Source organism: Phyllobates terribilis, unplaced genomic scaffold, assembly GCF_046119375.1.
Source record: "Phyllobates terribilis strain yellow unplaced genomic scaffold, ASM4611937v1 Scaffold_2__4_contigs__length_985480577, whole genome shotgun sequence".
Classification (NCBI taxonomy): Eukaryota; Metazoa; Chordata; class Amphibia; order Anura; family Dendrobatidae; genus Phyllobates; species Phyllobates terribilis.
In genome coordinates, this window is record NW_027362762.1 from 934466682 (window position 1) to 934483197 (window position 16516).

At 46.1% G+C, this 16516-nt stretch overlaps 1 protein-coding gene across 2 annotated transcripts in view; it reads left to right on the forward strand.

Moving 5' to 3' along the window:
* The window catches only part of CLIC6 (chloride intracellular channel 6), an 83442-nt gene that overhangs the window by 54630 nt on the left and 12296 nt on the right, over positions 1 to 16516 (forward strand). For both annotated transcript variants that reach the window (XM_073668374.1, XM_073668375.1), the window contains exons 3-5: positions 2344 to 2469; positions 4511 to 4617; positions 10573 to 10754. In XM_073668374.1, the coding sequence (XP_073524475.1) occupies positions 2344 to 2469; positions 4511 to 4617; positions 10573 to 10754 (415 nt within the window). The remainder of the gene's footprint in view (positions 1 to 2343; positions 2470 to 4510; positions 4618 to 10572; positions 10755 to 16516) is intronic.

Sequence of the window (16516 nt, forward strand, 5' to 3'; positions counted from 1 at the left end):
CCAGGTGTATAACATCCAGCCCCTCGCCCCCAAGTGTATAACATCCAGCCCCTCGCCCCCAGTGTATAACATCCGGCCCCTCGCCCCCAGTGTATAACATCAGGCCCCTCGCCCCCAGTATATTACCTCCGGCTCCTTGTCCCCACGGTATAATATCCAACCCTCGCCCTTAGTGTATAACATCTGGCCCCACTCCCCCGGTGTATAACCTCCGGCCTCTCTCCCCTGGTGTTTAACATCCGGCCCCTTTCCCCTGGTGTTTAACATCCGGCCCCTCACCCCCAGTGTATAACATCTGGCCACTTACCCCCAGTGTATAACATCTGGCCCCTCACCCCCAGTGTATAACATCTAGCCCCTCGCTCTCCAGTGTATAACATCTGGCCCCTCACCCCCAGTGTATAACATCCGGCCCTTCGCCCCCCCAGTGTATAACATCTGGCCACTCACCCCCAGTGTATAACATCTGGCCCCTCACCCCCAGTGTATAACATCTGGCCCCTTGCCCTCCAGTGTATAACAGGCCCCTCGCCCCCAGTGTATAACATCCGTCCCCTCACCCCTGCTGTATAACATCCGGCCCCTCGCTCCCTGGTGTATAACATTAGGCCCCTTTCCTGCAGTGTATAACATCTGGCCCCTCGCCCCCAGTGTATAATATCTGGCCCCTCGCCCCCAGTGTATACCATCCGGCCCCTCTCCCCTGGTGTATAACATCCGACCCCTCGCCCTCCAGTGTATACCATCCGGCCCCTCGCCCCCAGTGTATAACATCTGGCCCCTCGCCCTCCAGTGTATAACAACAGGCCCCTCGCCCTCCAGTGTATAACATCTGGCCCCTCACCCCCAGTGTATAACATCCGGCCCTTCGCCCTCCAGTGTATAACAACAGGCCCCTTGCCCCCAGTGTATAACATCTGGCCCCTCACCCCCAGTGTATAACATCTAGCCCCTCGCCCTCCAGTGTATAACATCTGGCCCCTCACCCCCAGTGTATAACATCTAGCCCCTCGCCCTCCAGTGTATAACATCTGGCCCCTCACCCCCAGTGTATAACATCCGGCCCTTCGCCCTCCAGTGGATAACATCTGGCCCCTCACCCCCAGTGTATAACATCTGGCCCCTCACCCCCAGTGTATAACATCTGGCCCCTCACCCCCAGTGTATAACATCCGGCCCCTCGCCCTCCAGTGTATAACATCTGGCCCCTCACCCACAGTGTATAACATCTGGCCCCTTGCCCTCCAGTGTATAACAGGCCCCTCGCCCCCAGTGTATAACATCCGGCCCCTCACCCCTGGTGTATAACATCCGGCCCCTCGCTCCCTGGTGTATAACATTAGGCCCCTTTCCTGCAGTGTATAACATCTGGCCCCTCGCCCCCAGTGTATAATATCTGGCCCCTCGCCCCCAGTGTATACCATCCGGCCCCTCTCCCCTGGTGTATACCATCCGACCCCTCGCCCTCCAGTGTATAACAACAGGCCCCTTGCCCCCAGTGTATAACATCTGGCCCCTCACCCCTGGTGTATAACATCCGGCCCCTCGCCCCCTGGTGTATAACATTTGGCCCCTTTCCTGCAGTCTTCCTTTACTAACATGTGCCAGGATGGCTGGTGGTGCAGAGCTCTCTGATATCAGCGCGATCCTATAATATATTTTCAAGTCATCGATAAAAGGATATCTACAAGTATCTCCCCGTAGTGGTGAATTTAATGCAGAAAGTGGTGCAAAACAAGCCAACAAAAAGGTGGTAAAAAGTTAGAAACAAGTGTCTAAAAATGCCAAAAAGGTGCACAAGTTTGCGCTGCCATAATATTAAATACAATTGGTAAATTTGCCCTGGAGTCACTGGGGCAGATTTACTAATCCTGTCCATTATTTAGGCAGTGTGATCTTAGACGTGACAGGTAAAACTGCACTAAATATATCACAGTGACAGCATTTTGGGGCATCTCTAGCTATGTGTGTCTCACTTTTCTCCACCTGTCGATTAGATGACTTTGCAGCACTTTTTTGTGCTGCAATATTCGGTACATATTTGGAGCAGGTTCTGACATTTAACACCATGCCTGAAGCATTAAAGTTAATGCAACATTATGACATTTTGGGAAACTTTCAAGGCTCAAACTAGTTTTCAAGTTACAGAAGTTGACACATAACTTCCGAGTCTGTTTTCGGAGAAGCTGTGTGACAACTAACATGGCGGCTGTTACAGCCCGGGCATAGGTTGCATCAAGCTTTTCTAAGTTTTCAGTTCCCGAGTGAAATCATTAGATGATCTGCGCTCATATATACAGATATGTGTCAGTTCTAAACAGGAAACAAAACTTTCCCCTACAGGAAACCGGCCGATCTGCACAACCTGGCACCGGGGACAAACCCGCCGTTCATGATGTTCGATGGGGAAGTGAAAACCGATGTGAATAAAATTGAAGAATTCTTGGAGGAAAAGTTAACAGTGCCAAAGTATAGTTTTTATGATTGTTTTTGTTATATATGTGTTTTTTTTTTTATTAAGAACTTAGGAAGTAAACACTTTAGAGGATATTTTTTTTAGAATTATCCCCCCACACTTTTCCAATCTCATAATTCTACTTAGACATAAAATTGTGCAATGAAAGCTCAATGTCGTCTGTCCTCCAATTCCATTATCAAAAAAACCTCAGCAACCCCTTGAAATGTTCTCAAAGGTCCTTTCTTGCTCTTAAATGGAAAGTGTCACCAGAAAATTTCCTATTATAAATCAAATTTTTATGTTACATTTATTTTAAACCTTTTTTTATATATATCATTAATTATACTGAAAAAAAATCTGAAATCTTCACACTGACCACTAGGGCAAATATTAGACTCCTGCTTCATGTCCTTCATATGGACGTTAACTGCAAGAAAGGGACCACAGACCCTATATGTTTGTACAGGCCCTTCTAAGGGGAGGGAGAGGAGGTGAGCTGTGATATCACCTATTGTGAATGGTGGATCCTGTGTTATCTACTGTATATAGAGGTATTATCAGTCATTGTACAGGAGGAGGAGGTGAGCTGTGACATCACTTATTGTGAATGGTGGATCCTGTGTTATCTACTGTATATAGAGTTGTTATCAGTCATTGTACAGGAGGAGGAGGTGAGCTGTGACATCTATTGTGAATGGTGGATCCTGTGTTATCTACTGTATATAGAGTTGTTATCAGTCATTATGCAGGAGGAGGAGGTGAGCTGTGACATCACCTATTGTGAATGGTGGATCCTGTGTTATCTACTGTATATAGAGGTGTTATCTGTCATTGTACAGGAGGAGGAGGAGGTGAGCTGTGACATCGCTAATGGTGGATCCTGTGTTATCTACTGAATAAAGAGGTGATATCAGTCATTATACAGGAAGAGGGGGAGGTGAGCTGTGACATTACCTAATGTGAATGGTGGATCCTGTGTTATCTACTGTATATAGAGGTGTTATCAGTCATTGTACAGGAGGAGGAGGTGAGCTGTGATATCACCTATTGTGAATGGTGGATCCTGTCTTATCTACTGTATATAGAGGAGTTATCTGTCATTGTACAGGAGGAGGTGAGCTGTGACATCACCTATTGTGAATGGTGGATCCTGTGTTATCTGCTGTATATAGAGGTGTTATCAGTCATTGTGCAGGAGGGGGAGGAGGTGAGCTGTGATATCACCTATTGTGAATGGTGGATGCTGTATTATCTACTGTATATAGAGGTGTTATCAGTCATTGTACAGGAGGAGTAGGAGGTGAGTTGTGACATCATCTAATGTGATTGGTGGATACTGTGTCATGTAATGTATATAGAGATGTTACCTGTCATTGTAATACTGTCTGTGATGATATTGATATTGTTGAAAAATCATCTGTATATTACAGGATGCCATAGTTTAGTATAAAGTCTAGTGGCAAGTGTGAAAATTGGAAGATTTCAGATTCTTATATAATTAAAAATTGTTTCTTTTTTTTTTTCAATTTTCCATATCAATACATATATAATGCAATATATATATATATATATATATATATAAAGTGATATGGAAATTTGAAAAAAAATGAAACTTTTTTTAAAGAATGCATTTAACGAGTAACTGCGGTTTTAAGTTTTATTTTCATAAATAAATAGTGCACATGAAAATAAGCAAGTTTGCAATATATCTTATCAGAGAAATCTGCTTATTTCTGCTCCTGGACTGAACTTTCATTATCAAAATTCTCAATTCACAGGTAAAATCTGTATTCAGTGAAGACAGAATGTTACATTACTGAGATAGGAGATGACAGTTGGTGCTCATGAAGTTCTATGTAAAGGGGAGGAGTTCTGCTTCTAGTTCCTCCCGCTCCCATCTACATAGAAATTTATGAGCACCCAAACAACGATACTAATAGGTGTGAAATGTAACTAGTGGCGCTCTGGTTCTGACACATTGTGACGCTGCCGTCGTGTCCTGGTTCGGTGCCACATCCTATTGTAACTTCTCCATTTATTCTGTTATTTCAGGTTTCCTAAACTTGTAACAAATCACCCAGAATCCAACTCAGCCGGAAACGATGTGTTTGCTAAATTTTCAGCCTACATAAAAAATCCTCGGAAAGATTTAAATGAAAGTAAGTAAAGAGTTTAGTGACTGTGATGTGGATATTACAATACTGACTGGCTTTTTAAACTAAATCCGTCAGCAGGTTTCTCCCTCTGGAAGCAGCGGTACAGGCTGTGTAGACGATCGTCCCCCAATAATAAAGTCATCTTTTTTTTATAGAGATCGGATCTGCCATTCAGGACAAGTCTAGTTTATAAGCCATATGCAAATCAGGCTGGAAGTGCAATGGGGGCATGTCATTCCACATGGATGGATTATGGCACGCCCTCAGTGCACTTCCAGCCTGATTTGCATATGGCTTCTAAACTAGACTTCTCATGACTGGCAGATCCGATCTCCACAAAAATGTGTCTTTATATTTGGGGAACAAGCACACATGCACCCACACCACTACTTCCATATATAAAACCTGCTGACGGATTCCTTTACATGCTGGACAGTATCTGTGTGCGGCATTGTGGAGTGTGCCAGGATGCAGGACACGCAGGGGAGGATTACATTGTAGAGATGCTCCAGTGACTCCTGGTCATAAAGGGATCAAAGACTCCTCTGTCATATAGGAAGAACGTGAATGGTAGATGGGGGCCTAGAGCTGAGCTGCTGCAGGTTGTGGCGCCCCTGAGGGTTCAGTCGCCACAGGGGTACTGCACCTCAGATAGAGGTGTGGTATCTCCTCTTCCAGGTAAGGATGGAGCGTCTCACCGGACCCCACTTCACACTCAACACTACACTACTCCTGTCCTGTAGGGGGCCTAAATGCACCAGGGTGCTGCCCCGGCCCGGGATAGAGGAGATGGGGGGAACCAAAGATAGGGGGAACCAAGTAGTGGGTCAGGGTGGAGGAAACACTTACAGGAAGCACTTATAGAATCATATATAATATTTGGCCATCTTTAGTACAAGGTCTTTTGATTGAGGGTCTTCTGTCAGGGTCCAGCAAGAGTCTGTAGCTGGCTGAAGATTCACGGTCCTCGCTCTCTGGCCTTGAGACGAGGAGCGGGACAGAGTTAATAAGTGTCTCTGCCCGGTCAGGGTCCTGTTCTAAGAAGGCCTTGGAGGGGAGCAGAGGAGATAGGCTCCACAGGCAAAAGGATCCCAGGGGGATACGGACAGAGCGGAGTCGCCATCTGTATTCTTCACTCTGGCCTAGCCAGAGGGATTCCTGCTGCAAAAGGGATAACCGGCCCCCGATATCTGACTTTGTTACTTCACGTCTCAGTCAGAAAAGCCCGGAGGCTTAGTGGATCCCAGGGGGATACGGACGAAGCAGCTTACGCCACCTGTATCTCTCAAACCTGCATTTATCCAGTGGGACCCGGCCTTACACCACGTTCATACCACACACAGTCAGGAGAAGACTCAGTGGGAGAACTTACCAAGGAGAGGAACACACACCATCGGGGTCTCGACAGGTGCTCCTGATCTACCTGGGGAGCACTGAACCCCTTCCCGGTGGCCGCAGTACGCCGTGTGTAGCAGAGAGAAGCTTTGCGGCTGAAAGTTCACCTAAAGTGAGTAAAGACCCGGATGACTTCATTCACCGCCTCCGCTTGTTTATTCCTGCGTGGCACTGCACCCACCATTCCTCCACACAGTTGATCAATCACTGCCCTGAGGCCTACTCCGCCTGTGGGGAGTAGTACCAACCAAGCTGCCAGAACACCAGCCTCAGAGGACTGTTGCAGCGCTGGTGGCCTTCACCAGAAACCACAGGTGGCGTAGTCGAACAACCACTCATCCAAAAGCCCATTTTTCATGTGACAGCCCTGGGCACGGAACGGGTCTAGGCCACGACTGCATCCCCCACAACATCCGCAAGGCCAGGCTCCGAGTATCCCCCATTTGCTCAGGGAGGGCGTCACAGTTACATCTAAGGGAATAGTGAGTGCAGCTCTGGGGTATAATACAGGATGTAACTGAGGATCAATATAGGATCAGTAATGTAATGTATGTACACAGTGACTGCACCAGCAGAATAGTGAGTGCAGCTCTGGAGTATAATCCAGGATGTAACTCAGGATCAGTAATGTAATGTATGTACACAGTGACTCCACCAGCAGAATAGTGAGTGCAGCTCCAGAGCATAATACAGGAGGTAACTCAGGATCAGTACAGGATCAGTAATGTAATGTATGTGCACAGTGACTGCACCAGCAGAATAGTGAGTGCAGCTCTGGAGTATAATACAGGATGTAACTCCGGATCAGTACAGGATCAGTAATGTAATGTATGTATGTAAGGTGCCCCAGCGAGGTAGTCGTGGGCGAGCTGTAGCCCCCTCTCGCTCTGGCACCCTACAGACAATACGTGTCCTCCCTCTGATGTGTGGCTGTGTATGTGGGGCTCTCCACTTACTTCAAACCATCCGATCGGCGCTGTCTCCAGGCATTTCTCTTCTGGGACCAGAGCAGCAATAAATTCAGAGGACACGAGGTTCTTAACCAGAACTTGAACTTTACTTGGGGAAGAGGAATATGTACAATATTTACAGGCAGATATAATGGATAAGGCCCGACAGGTTATCATCTCTCTCACAGGCGCTGGTAACTCCTTCAGCCCTGGTTCCCTCTTTAAGTGAAGCATCTCTGTGACTCTAATCTCTGGCCCAAGAGACTCTTCTAAAATACCGACAGTGATCTGGATCCGATATCTCTCCCCCACGTCTTAGCCTGGAGTCCTATTTATCTTCCTCTGCTTCCTGCAGACTAGAAGTGCCCCGGGTCCTCACTACCTTTGATGAGTTTCTCCGGCCGGCTAACAGGACTCTTGCTCTTGGGTAGGGAGACTTTCACACTGGTGATCCCACTATCTGAGGGTATGGAGCTCCCGTCTACCTTAGCAGCCAATATATATTCAGGCTGCCTGTATGGTTCTCTGTCCTATCTCTTAATGAAGAATCACTTCCTGATCCTGGAAACTAAACAGAGATTTTCCTAATGTGCCCACCCTCAGTGAGCTGTCATCACACAGCATTAACCCATCACTGTCTGTAACGCTGCTAGCAGACTCAACCTGACATTTGCACCCAGGACAGTGGCATCTTGTGGCTGTTTACAGGTACTGCAGCACACAAGGAATTATGCCAGGAACGAGCTCTATATCACTCAAGGCTTGATCAGGGCACTAAGTTCCCCCTCTACTCTACTGACTGGACCACTAAAGCTAACCCCTTAGCTTGGTCTACAAACAGTTCAGAGAGGTCTGACTTCAGGAACACTTCCTTTAACTATCTCAGTACCAAGGGAAGGCTACGCCCTTCCCCACTATTACATGTACACAGTGACTGCACCAGCAGAATAGTGAGTGCAGCTCTGGAGTATAATACAGGATATAACTCAGGATCAGTAATGTAATGTATGTACACTGTGACTCCACCAGCAGAATAGTGAGTGCAGCTCAGGAGTATAATACAGGATGTAACTCAGGATCAGTACAGGGTTAGTAATGTAATGTATGTACACAGTGACTGCACCAGCAGAATAGTGAGTGCAGCTCTGGGGTATAATACAGGAGGTAACTCAGGATCAGTAATGTAATGTATGTACACAGTGACTGCACCAGCAGAACAGTGAGTGCAGCTCTGGGGTATAATACAGGAGGTAACTCAGGATCAGTAATGTAATGTATGTACACAGTGACTGCACTAGCAGAATAGTGAGTGCAGCTCTGGAGTATAATACAGGATGCAACTAAGGATCAGTACAGGATCAGTAATGTAATGTATGTACACAGTGACTGCACCAGCAGAATAGTGAGTGCAGCTCAGGAGTATAATACAGGATGTAACTCAGGATCAGTACAGGGTCAGTAATGTATGTACACAGTGATTCCACCAGCAGAATAGTGAGTGCAGCTCTGGAGTATAATACAGGATGTAACTCAGGATCAGTACAGGGTCAGTAATGCATGTTCACAGTGATTCCACCAGCAGAATAGTGAATGCAGCTCTGGAGTATAATACAGGATGTAACTCCGGATCAGTACAGGATCAGTAATGTATGTACACAGTGACTGCACCAGCAGAATAGTGAGTGCAGCTCTGGAGTATAATACAGGATGTAACTCAGGATCAGTACAGGGTCAGTAATGTATGTACACAGTGATTCGACCATCAGAATAGTGAGTGCAGCTCTGGAGTATAATACAGGATGTAACTCAGGATCAGTAATGTAATGTATGCACACAGTGACTCCACCAGTTGAATAGTGAGTGCAGCTCTGGAGTATAATACAGGATATAACTCAGGATCAGTATAGGATCAGTAATGTAATGTATGTACACAGTGACTGCACCAGCAGAATAGTGAGTGCAGCTCAGGAGTATAATACAGGATGTAACTCAGGATCAGTACAGGGTCAGTAATGCATGTTCACAGTGATTCCACCAGCAGAATAGTGAGTGCAGCTCAGGAGTATAATACAGGATGTAACTTCGGATCAGTACAGGATCAGTAATGTAATGTATGTACACAGTGACTGCACCAGCAGAATAGTGAGTGCAGCTCTGGAGTATAATACAGGATGTAACTCAGGATCAGTAATGTAATGTATGTACACAGTGACTCCACCAGCAGAATAGTGAGTGCAGCTCTGGAGTATAATACAGGATGTAACTCAGGATCAGTACAGGATCAGTAATGTAATGTATGTACACAGCGACTGCACCAGCAGAATAATGAGTGCACCTCAGGAGTATAATACAGGATGTAACTCAGGATCAGTACAGGGTCAGTAATGTATGTACACAGTGATTCCACCAGCAGAATAGTGAGTGCAGCTCTGGAGTATAATACAGGATGTAACTCCAGATCAATACAGGATCAGTAATGCATATTCACAGTGATTCCACCAGCAGAATAGTGAGTGCAGCTCTGGAGTATAATACAGGATATAACTCAGGATCAGTACAGGATCAGTAATGTAATGTATGTACACAGTGACTGCACAAGCAGAATAGTGAGTGCAGCTCAGGAGTATAATACAGGATGTAACTCAGGATCAGTACAGGGTCAGTAATGCATGTTCAAAGGGATTCCACCAGCAGAATAGTGAGTGCAGCTCTGGAGTATAATACAGGATGTAACTCCGAATCAGTACAGGATCAGTAATGTAATGTATGTACACAGTGACTGCACCAGCAGAATAGTGAGTGCTGCTCTGGAGTATAATACAGGATGTAATTCAGGATCAGTACAGGGTCAGTAATGTATGTACACAGTGACTCCACCAGCAGAATAGTGAGTGCAGCTCTGGAGTATAATACAGGATATAACTCAGGATCAGTACAGGATCAGTAATGTAATGTATGTACACAGTGACTGCACCAGCAGAATAGTGAGTGCAGCTCTGGAGTATAATACAGGATAAAACTCAGGATCAGTACAGGGTCAGTAATGTATGTACACAGTGATTCCACCAGCAGAATAGTGAGTGCAGCTCTGGAGTATAATACAGGATGTAACTCAGCATCAGTACAGGGTCAGTAATGTATGTACACAGTGATTCGACCAGCAGAATAGTGAGTGCAGCTCTGGAGTATAATACAGGATGTAACTCAGGATCAGTAATGTAATGTATGTACACAGTGACTGCACCAGCAGAATAGTGAGTGCAGCTCTGGAGTATAATACCGGATGTAACTCAGGATGAGTACAGGATCAGTAATGTAATGTATGTACACAGTGACTCCACCAGCAGAATAGTGAGTGCAGCTCAGGAGAATAATACAGGATGTAACTCAGGATCAGTACAGGGTCAGTAATGTAATGTATGTACACAGTGATTCCACCAGCAGAATAGTGAGTGCAGCTCTGGAGTATAATACAGGATGTAACTCAGGATCAGTACAGGATTACTGATCTGTACACAGTAAATGCTAATCTAATGACTGGTTATTTCTTATAAGAAGTAACATTTATATATATATTTATGTCAGTAATTCTGTATTTTCTTCTGTTTTTCAGATTTAGAAAAAAATCTGTTGAGATCCTTAAAGAAGCTGAATGACTTTCTGAATTCACCGCTGCCTGACGAGATTGATGCCAATTCGACACAGGAGATCACTGTCTCCGACAGGAAATTTTTGGACGGGAATGAACTGACCCTCGCAGATTGTAACCTGTTACCAAAACTCCACATAATAAAGGTTTGATACAGATAACACACGTGATAGCAGCTGAGCTCTGAGTGTCCGTTACTGACGATCGCTCTTTTCTCGTTGACACGGTCATTTATCAGCTTGTGATGATTTATGCCTTATACAAGCTGTGCTCTACACATTACACCAATATTTGGCCGACATCTATTGGAATGAGATGAATGTTCGGCTGACAGCTATCTCTCCCGAATCCCCCACTCAGCCAAACGTTCACGTGCTTTCAATGATGTTTAAATTGCAATTTTTCGAATTGTCACAATTCTCACTCCACTACCGTTGTGGTATAAAAATTCTCGAATTTTTAAAGATGTGCCAATGTTATCAAACATTGTACGTTTCATTGAGAATATTGGCGAAACGGCTTCAAGCAAAACTGACTCCAATAATTCCCATTACTATTGTTAATATACAGTAGAAACCCAACATAAAGATTCTTTCTTGTACCTTTGTGTCTTTTATCATCTTCTTCTGCCTCTTTGTGCATCCAGCTTCACTGAACGGAATGAGCGGTCCTATTCTGATCTGCTAAAGCTATATTTCCCAGCTGCACCCTGCTTCTTCTCAGTGCTGCAGGTCCCCATCCTTTGCTCTCCTATGTTCCTCCTTTATAGAGATATATAGATCTCAACATGAGCAATATTTTTTCTCTGGCTGAGGAGATCATTTATGGTTTTGAATGTAGTGACTGTGACCAACTATTTGACCAACATTCATTGTATGCATGGGAAAGCTGAGCATAGAATAGCTGAGTTGTGATACAAACCGGCTGTGAGAGCAATGAGGATGCTGCAATAAGGCAATGGGAATTATGTCATAAGTGCATCTATTTTTCATGAGTTAGACAAGGTCATTATGTGCAAATGTTAGCTGGTATCCGTGGGGTCTTCAGCATATCACAGCTGAGCTTTGCTACAACCCAGCTGTAAGAGCAATGAAGATGCTTTGAGAAAGTCTGAGGGATTTTTTTTATTAGATAGGGTCATTAGGTGCATCTGTTTTTCAGGAATTAGAGCCATTAGGTGCAAATGTTAGCTTATATCAGTGCGATCTATAGCATAGTATAGCTGAGCTGTGCTACAATCTGGCTGTCACGCAAAGTGTGGGAAAGACTAGTGCAACACAAAGGGAAGAGGGAAAGGGAGCCCAGACTCTAGGGAAAGGGGGGAGTGGAGACCTCCTAGGCTGATCTAATATCACCTTGTCTCCACTAACATTCCTATATTGGTTCTTCACCAATCGCTGCACATGAACCTCACCCTGGCTTTCCCTGGCGATTGGCCCTGGCTAGGGAAGGGAGGGGATGAGCGCTAGTCGATCCCCACACCTAAAGACAACAAGAGGGAACAGACAAGGGGAGATACCTTAACTTTTAGTCGACTTCAGAGAGATGAACACCCGTCCTCATTGAACCAGAGAGGAAGAAGTAATGCACTTGCTCCAAGCCTTCACAGGGGATCATGTGAGTATTGCCGGCACCTCCCTCTAGCAAACAGCAGGTATTTATACACCCAGGGCACTCAGGACCGGGCTTCTCAGGATAAGAGGTATGGAATGAACCAACCAACCTGGGAGCATTCACCTCTGATGCTGAAACCCCAATCATCTCCTCTGGACCATAGCCCTTCCAGTGCACCAAATATTGCAGAGAACGACGTTGAAGACGAGAATCTACAATCCTCGAAATCTGGAATTCCAGATTACCATCAACCATTACTGGGGGCGGTGGTAGAGGTAAGGGCTCAAGAAGTTCCACATACTTCTTGAGTAAGGACCTATGGAACACATTGTGGACCTTAAGAGCCTGAGGAAGTTCAAGACGAAACGCTGCTGGGTTAACGACGGCGGTTATTTTATAGGGACCAATAAGCCTAGGTCCCAGCTTCCAAGAAGGAACTTTCAATCTTATATTCCTGGTAGACAACCACACAAAGTCATTCACATTTAGGTCTGAACCTGGCAAGCTTTTTCTGTCATTCATACGTTTATACCTGTCTCCCATTATCTTTAAATTACTCAGCACACCCTGCCATACTAAGGAGAGCAACGAAGCAAACCGTTCCTCCTCAGGAACTCCTGAAGCTCCTCCCCCACTAAAGGTACCAAACTGTGAGTGATAACCGTATGCACCGAAGAACGGTGACCTGCCAGTAAATTCTTGATGATGATTATTAATGGCAAATTCTGCCAGCGGTAAGTAGGATGCCCAATCCTCCTGATTTTCGGAGACGAAACACCTGAGGTAGATCTCCAAATTATGATTGACACACTCGGTCTGTCCATTCGACTGAGGGTGGAAGGCAGAGGAAAAGGACAGCTGCACCCCCAGTCGAGAACAGAATGCCTTCCAGAACTTGGAAACAAACTGGGTCCCTCGATCTGACACCACATCGGAGGGAACCCCGTGAAGCTTCACGATCTCATTTATGAACACCTGAGCAAGTGTCTTGGCATTTGGAAGTGCAGGTAATGCGACAAAGTGAACCATTTTACTGAACCTATCTACAACCACCAAAACCACCGTTTTGCCTGCAGAAACCGGTGGGTCAGTAAAAAAATCCATGGACAAGGGATAGATAGCGGAAGAAGAGTACCAGACGGATGGGTATGCAAAACCTTAGAACGCGCACAAATACTACAAACAGATACGTGTTCAATCACACCCCGATGCAACCCCAGCCACCAAAAACGACGAGAGAGGAGGTCCACGGTTGCCTTACCATCTGGATCACCAGGAAGCACAGAGTTTATGCTGTTCTTCAATAACCTTACGGCACAGATTGGATGGTAACCTTCCTGGAGGGCAGGAGGTAGGGGTGCCCCCCTGAGCCTCCAACACCTCACCCTCCACTTCAGGATAAAACGCCGAAATGACTACCTTCTTCTGTAATATAGGGACAAGGTTCCCATGGTCACCACCACCAGGGAAGGTCCGGGACAAAGCATCAGCCTTGACATTTTTGACCCCTGGACAAAAAGTGACAACAAAATTGAACCTAGTGAAAAACAAGGATCATCTGGCTTGCCTAGGGTTGAAAAGTTTAGCTGACTGGATAAATGACAGATTCTTATTGTCAGTAATAACAGTAATAGGATGGACAGCCCCCTCCAACCAATGTCGCCATTCTTCAAACGCCAATTTGATTGCCAAAAGTTCCCTACTACCCACGTCATAATTTCTCTCAGCCGAAGACAATTTTTTAGAAAAGAAGGTGCATGGACGCCATTTACCAGGGGATGAACCCTGAGACAACACAGCCCCAACCCCGACATCCGACTCATTAACCTCCACAATAAAGGGTTGGGAAACATCAGGTTGACTGACTATAGGTGCAGTGGCAAAATAATTCTTTAAGGATGAAAAAGCCTGGATGGAGGCCTCCGACCATTTGGAAAAATCAGACCCCTTCTTAGTCATGTCATTTCCGGTAAAAATTAGTAAACCCCAGAAAACGTTGTAGAGCCTTCAAGTTCTCAGGACGGTCCCAATCAAGGACTGCACGGATCATCTCTGGATTCACCCGAAAACCCGAAGATGACAACAAGTACCCCAAAAACTGCACCTCCTGAACGGCAAAAACACATTTTTTCCAGTTTGGCATATAGTTTGTTATCCCTTAATTTCTGGAGCACCTGTTTAACATGTCCCCGATGTGTCTCCAAATCAGTTGAGTAAACCAAAATATCGTCCAGGTAGACCACCACAAACCTCCTCACCAAATGATGGAAAATATAATTTATGAAATGCTGGAATACCGCAGGTGCATTGGTCAAACCGAAAGGCATAACCAGACTCTCGAAATGCCCTTCAGGGGTATTGAACGCTGTTTTCCATTCGTTCCTTTCTCTGATTCTAATCAGATTGTAGGCTCCCCTTAAATCCAACTTGGAAAATACCTTAGCTCCTACAACCTGGCTGAACAAATCAGGAATCACAGGAAGAGGGTATGGAAGCCCAGACTCTAGGGAAAGGGGGGGAGTGGAGACCTCCTAGGCTGATCTAATATCACTCTGTCTCCACTAACGTCCCTATATTGGTTCTGTTAGAACCCTCCTGTTAGTTTTTTCTAGCTTGTGTTTTGCGGTCACGTGACCATCTGCCTATATATTCCAGCTCCGCCCTTATGGCTTTGCTGGACTTCAGTGTTGCTTGACTGTTTTGCTAGCCTGGTGCTTCGGTGCCTATCTCTGTCAGTTTGCTTGGTCCTCTGGGACCTCTAGTACTTTTTGTCAGTTTGTCTTTTGTGTTCTACAACAATTTCTGTTTAGGAGGTGTCCCATTATTGTCCCAGTCCTTAGTTCTTTCAGGGACCCCTTCCTTATTTCTATAGGTCTTCGTTCAGACTAGCCGAGGACTAAGGCGGGTCTGTTCGCAAGGAACAGGCAGCCCGCTACATCGTAGGGATTCAGCTTAGTCTTACTGTAGAGACAGCTTTCCCCTATCTTTCCTTAGTTCTTGTTGCAGATCATAACAGTAAGTCCAGCCAAAAAAAAAAACTAAAAGGAAAGAAATTCGGGCATCAGTATGGTTTCCATCCAGGATTTGGCTCATCGCCTGCAGGTATTGTCTCTGGAGGTGGCCGAGCTTCAGCAACACGTGAGTAGCTGTCCCGGAGCGCATTTTGTCGAACCCAAGGTAGAACTGCCTGATGTTTTTTATGGTAAACAGCAAGATTTTTTTTCCTTTAAAAATGCTTGTTTGTTATATTTTCTTTTGAGACCAAGATCCTCTGGGAATGAATCACAGCGCATTGGTTTTATTATGTCACTTTTGCGCAAAGAACCACAGGGTTGGGCCTTTTCTCTCCAGCCTAATGATCCGTGTTTAAGTTCTGTTGAATTTTTTTCTGCTATGGGGCTATTGTGACGCCTCGCTCCCGCTCGCTGGCCCTACCCTGAGAGATGGGGGTACTCGGAACTGAGCCTCCTGGTGTACGGTGGATGCAGTCGTGGCCTAGGCCTGGCCCGTGTCCAGGGTCGTCTCAGTAAAAAAATAAGGGCCAGGAGGAACGGTGGTAATCGAGTGGATGTAATGACTACGCCACCTGTGGTGCCTGGTGATTCGCCACCAGCGCTGCGGCAATCCTCTGAGGCGGGATGTCGTGGCAGCAGAAGATGGTACTACTCCCCACAGGCGAAGCAGGGCCTCAGGGCAGAGAAGACGGATCAGGGGGGGTCGTAGTGGGTGGTGCGGTGTGGTGTTGCGCTAAAATAAGGGACCGGAGGCAATGGATGCAGTCTTCCAAGCTTTACTCACGTTGTTAGGTTCAGCACACTCCGGGTAGTTCGGGTCCATCAATCAGGACCCCCTGCACCAGAGTGTTCCTAGACTTTCCCACTAGGTCCTCTCCTGTCCTTATGTGGTGCGTGTTACAAGGCTGGGTCTCCCTCTGGCTATACACAGAACAAGGGTACAGGTGGCGACTCCGCTCCGTCCGTTATCCGGTGGGATCCTCTAAGCCTCCGGGCTTTTCTGACTAGGACATGAAGTAGCAAAGCCAGATATCGGGGGCCGGTACCCCTTTTGCAGCAGGAGTCCCTCTGACTAGGCCAGAATAGTGAGGACAGGTGGCGCATGCCGCTCCATCTGCATCCCCCTGGGATCCTTTTGCCTGTGGAGCTTGTCTCCTCTGCTCCCCTCCAGGCCTTCTTAGGTAGGGACCTTGACCGGGTAGAGACAGCCGTTAACTCTAGCCTGCTCCTCGCCTCAAGGCCAGAGAACGAGGACCGTGTATCTTCAATCAGCTGCTGGT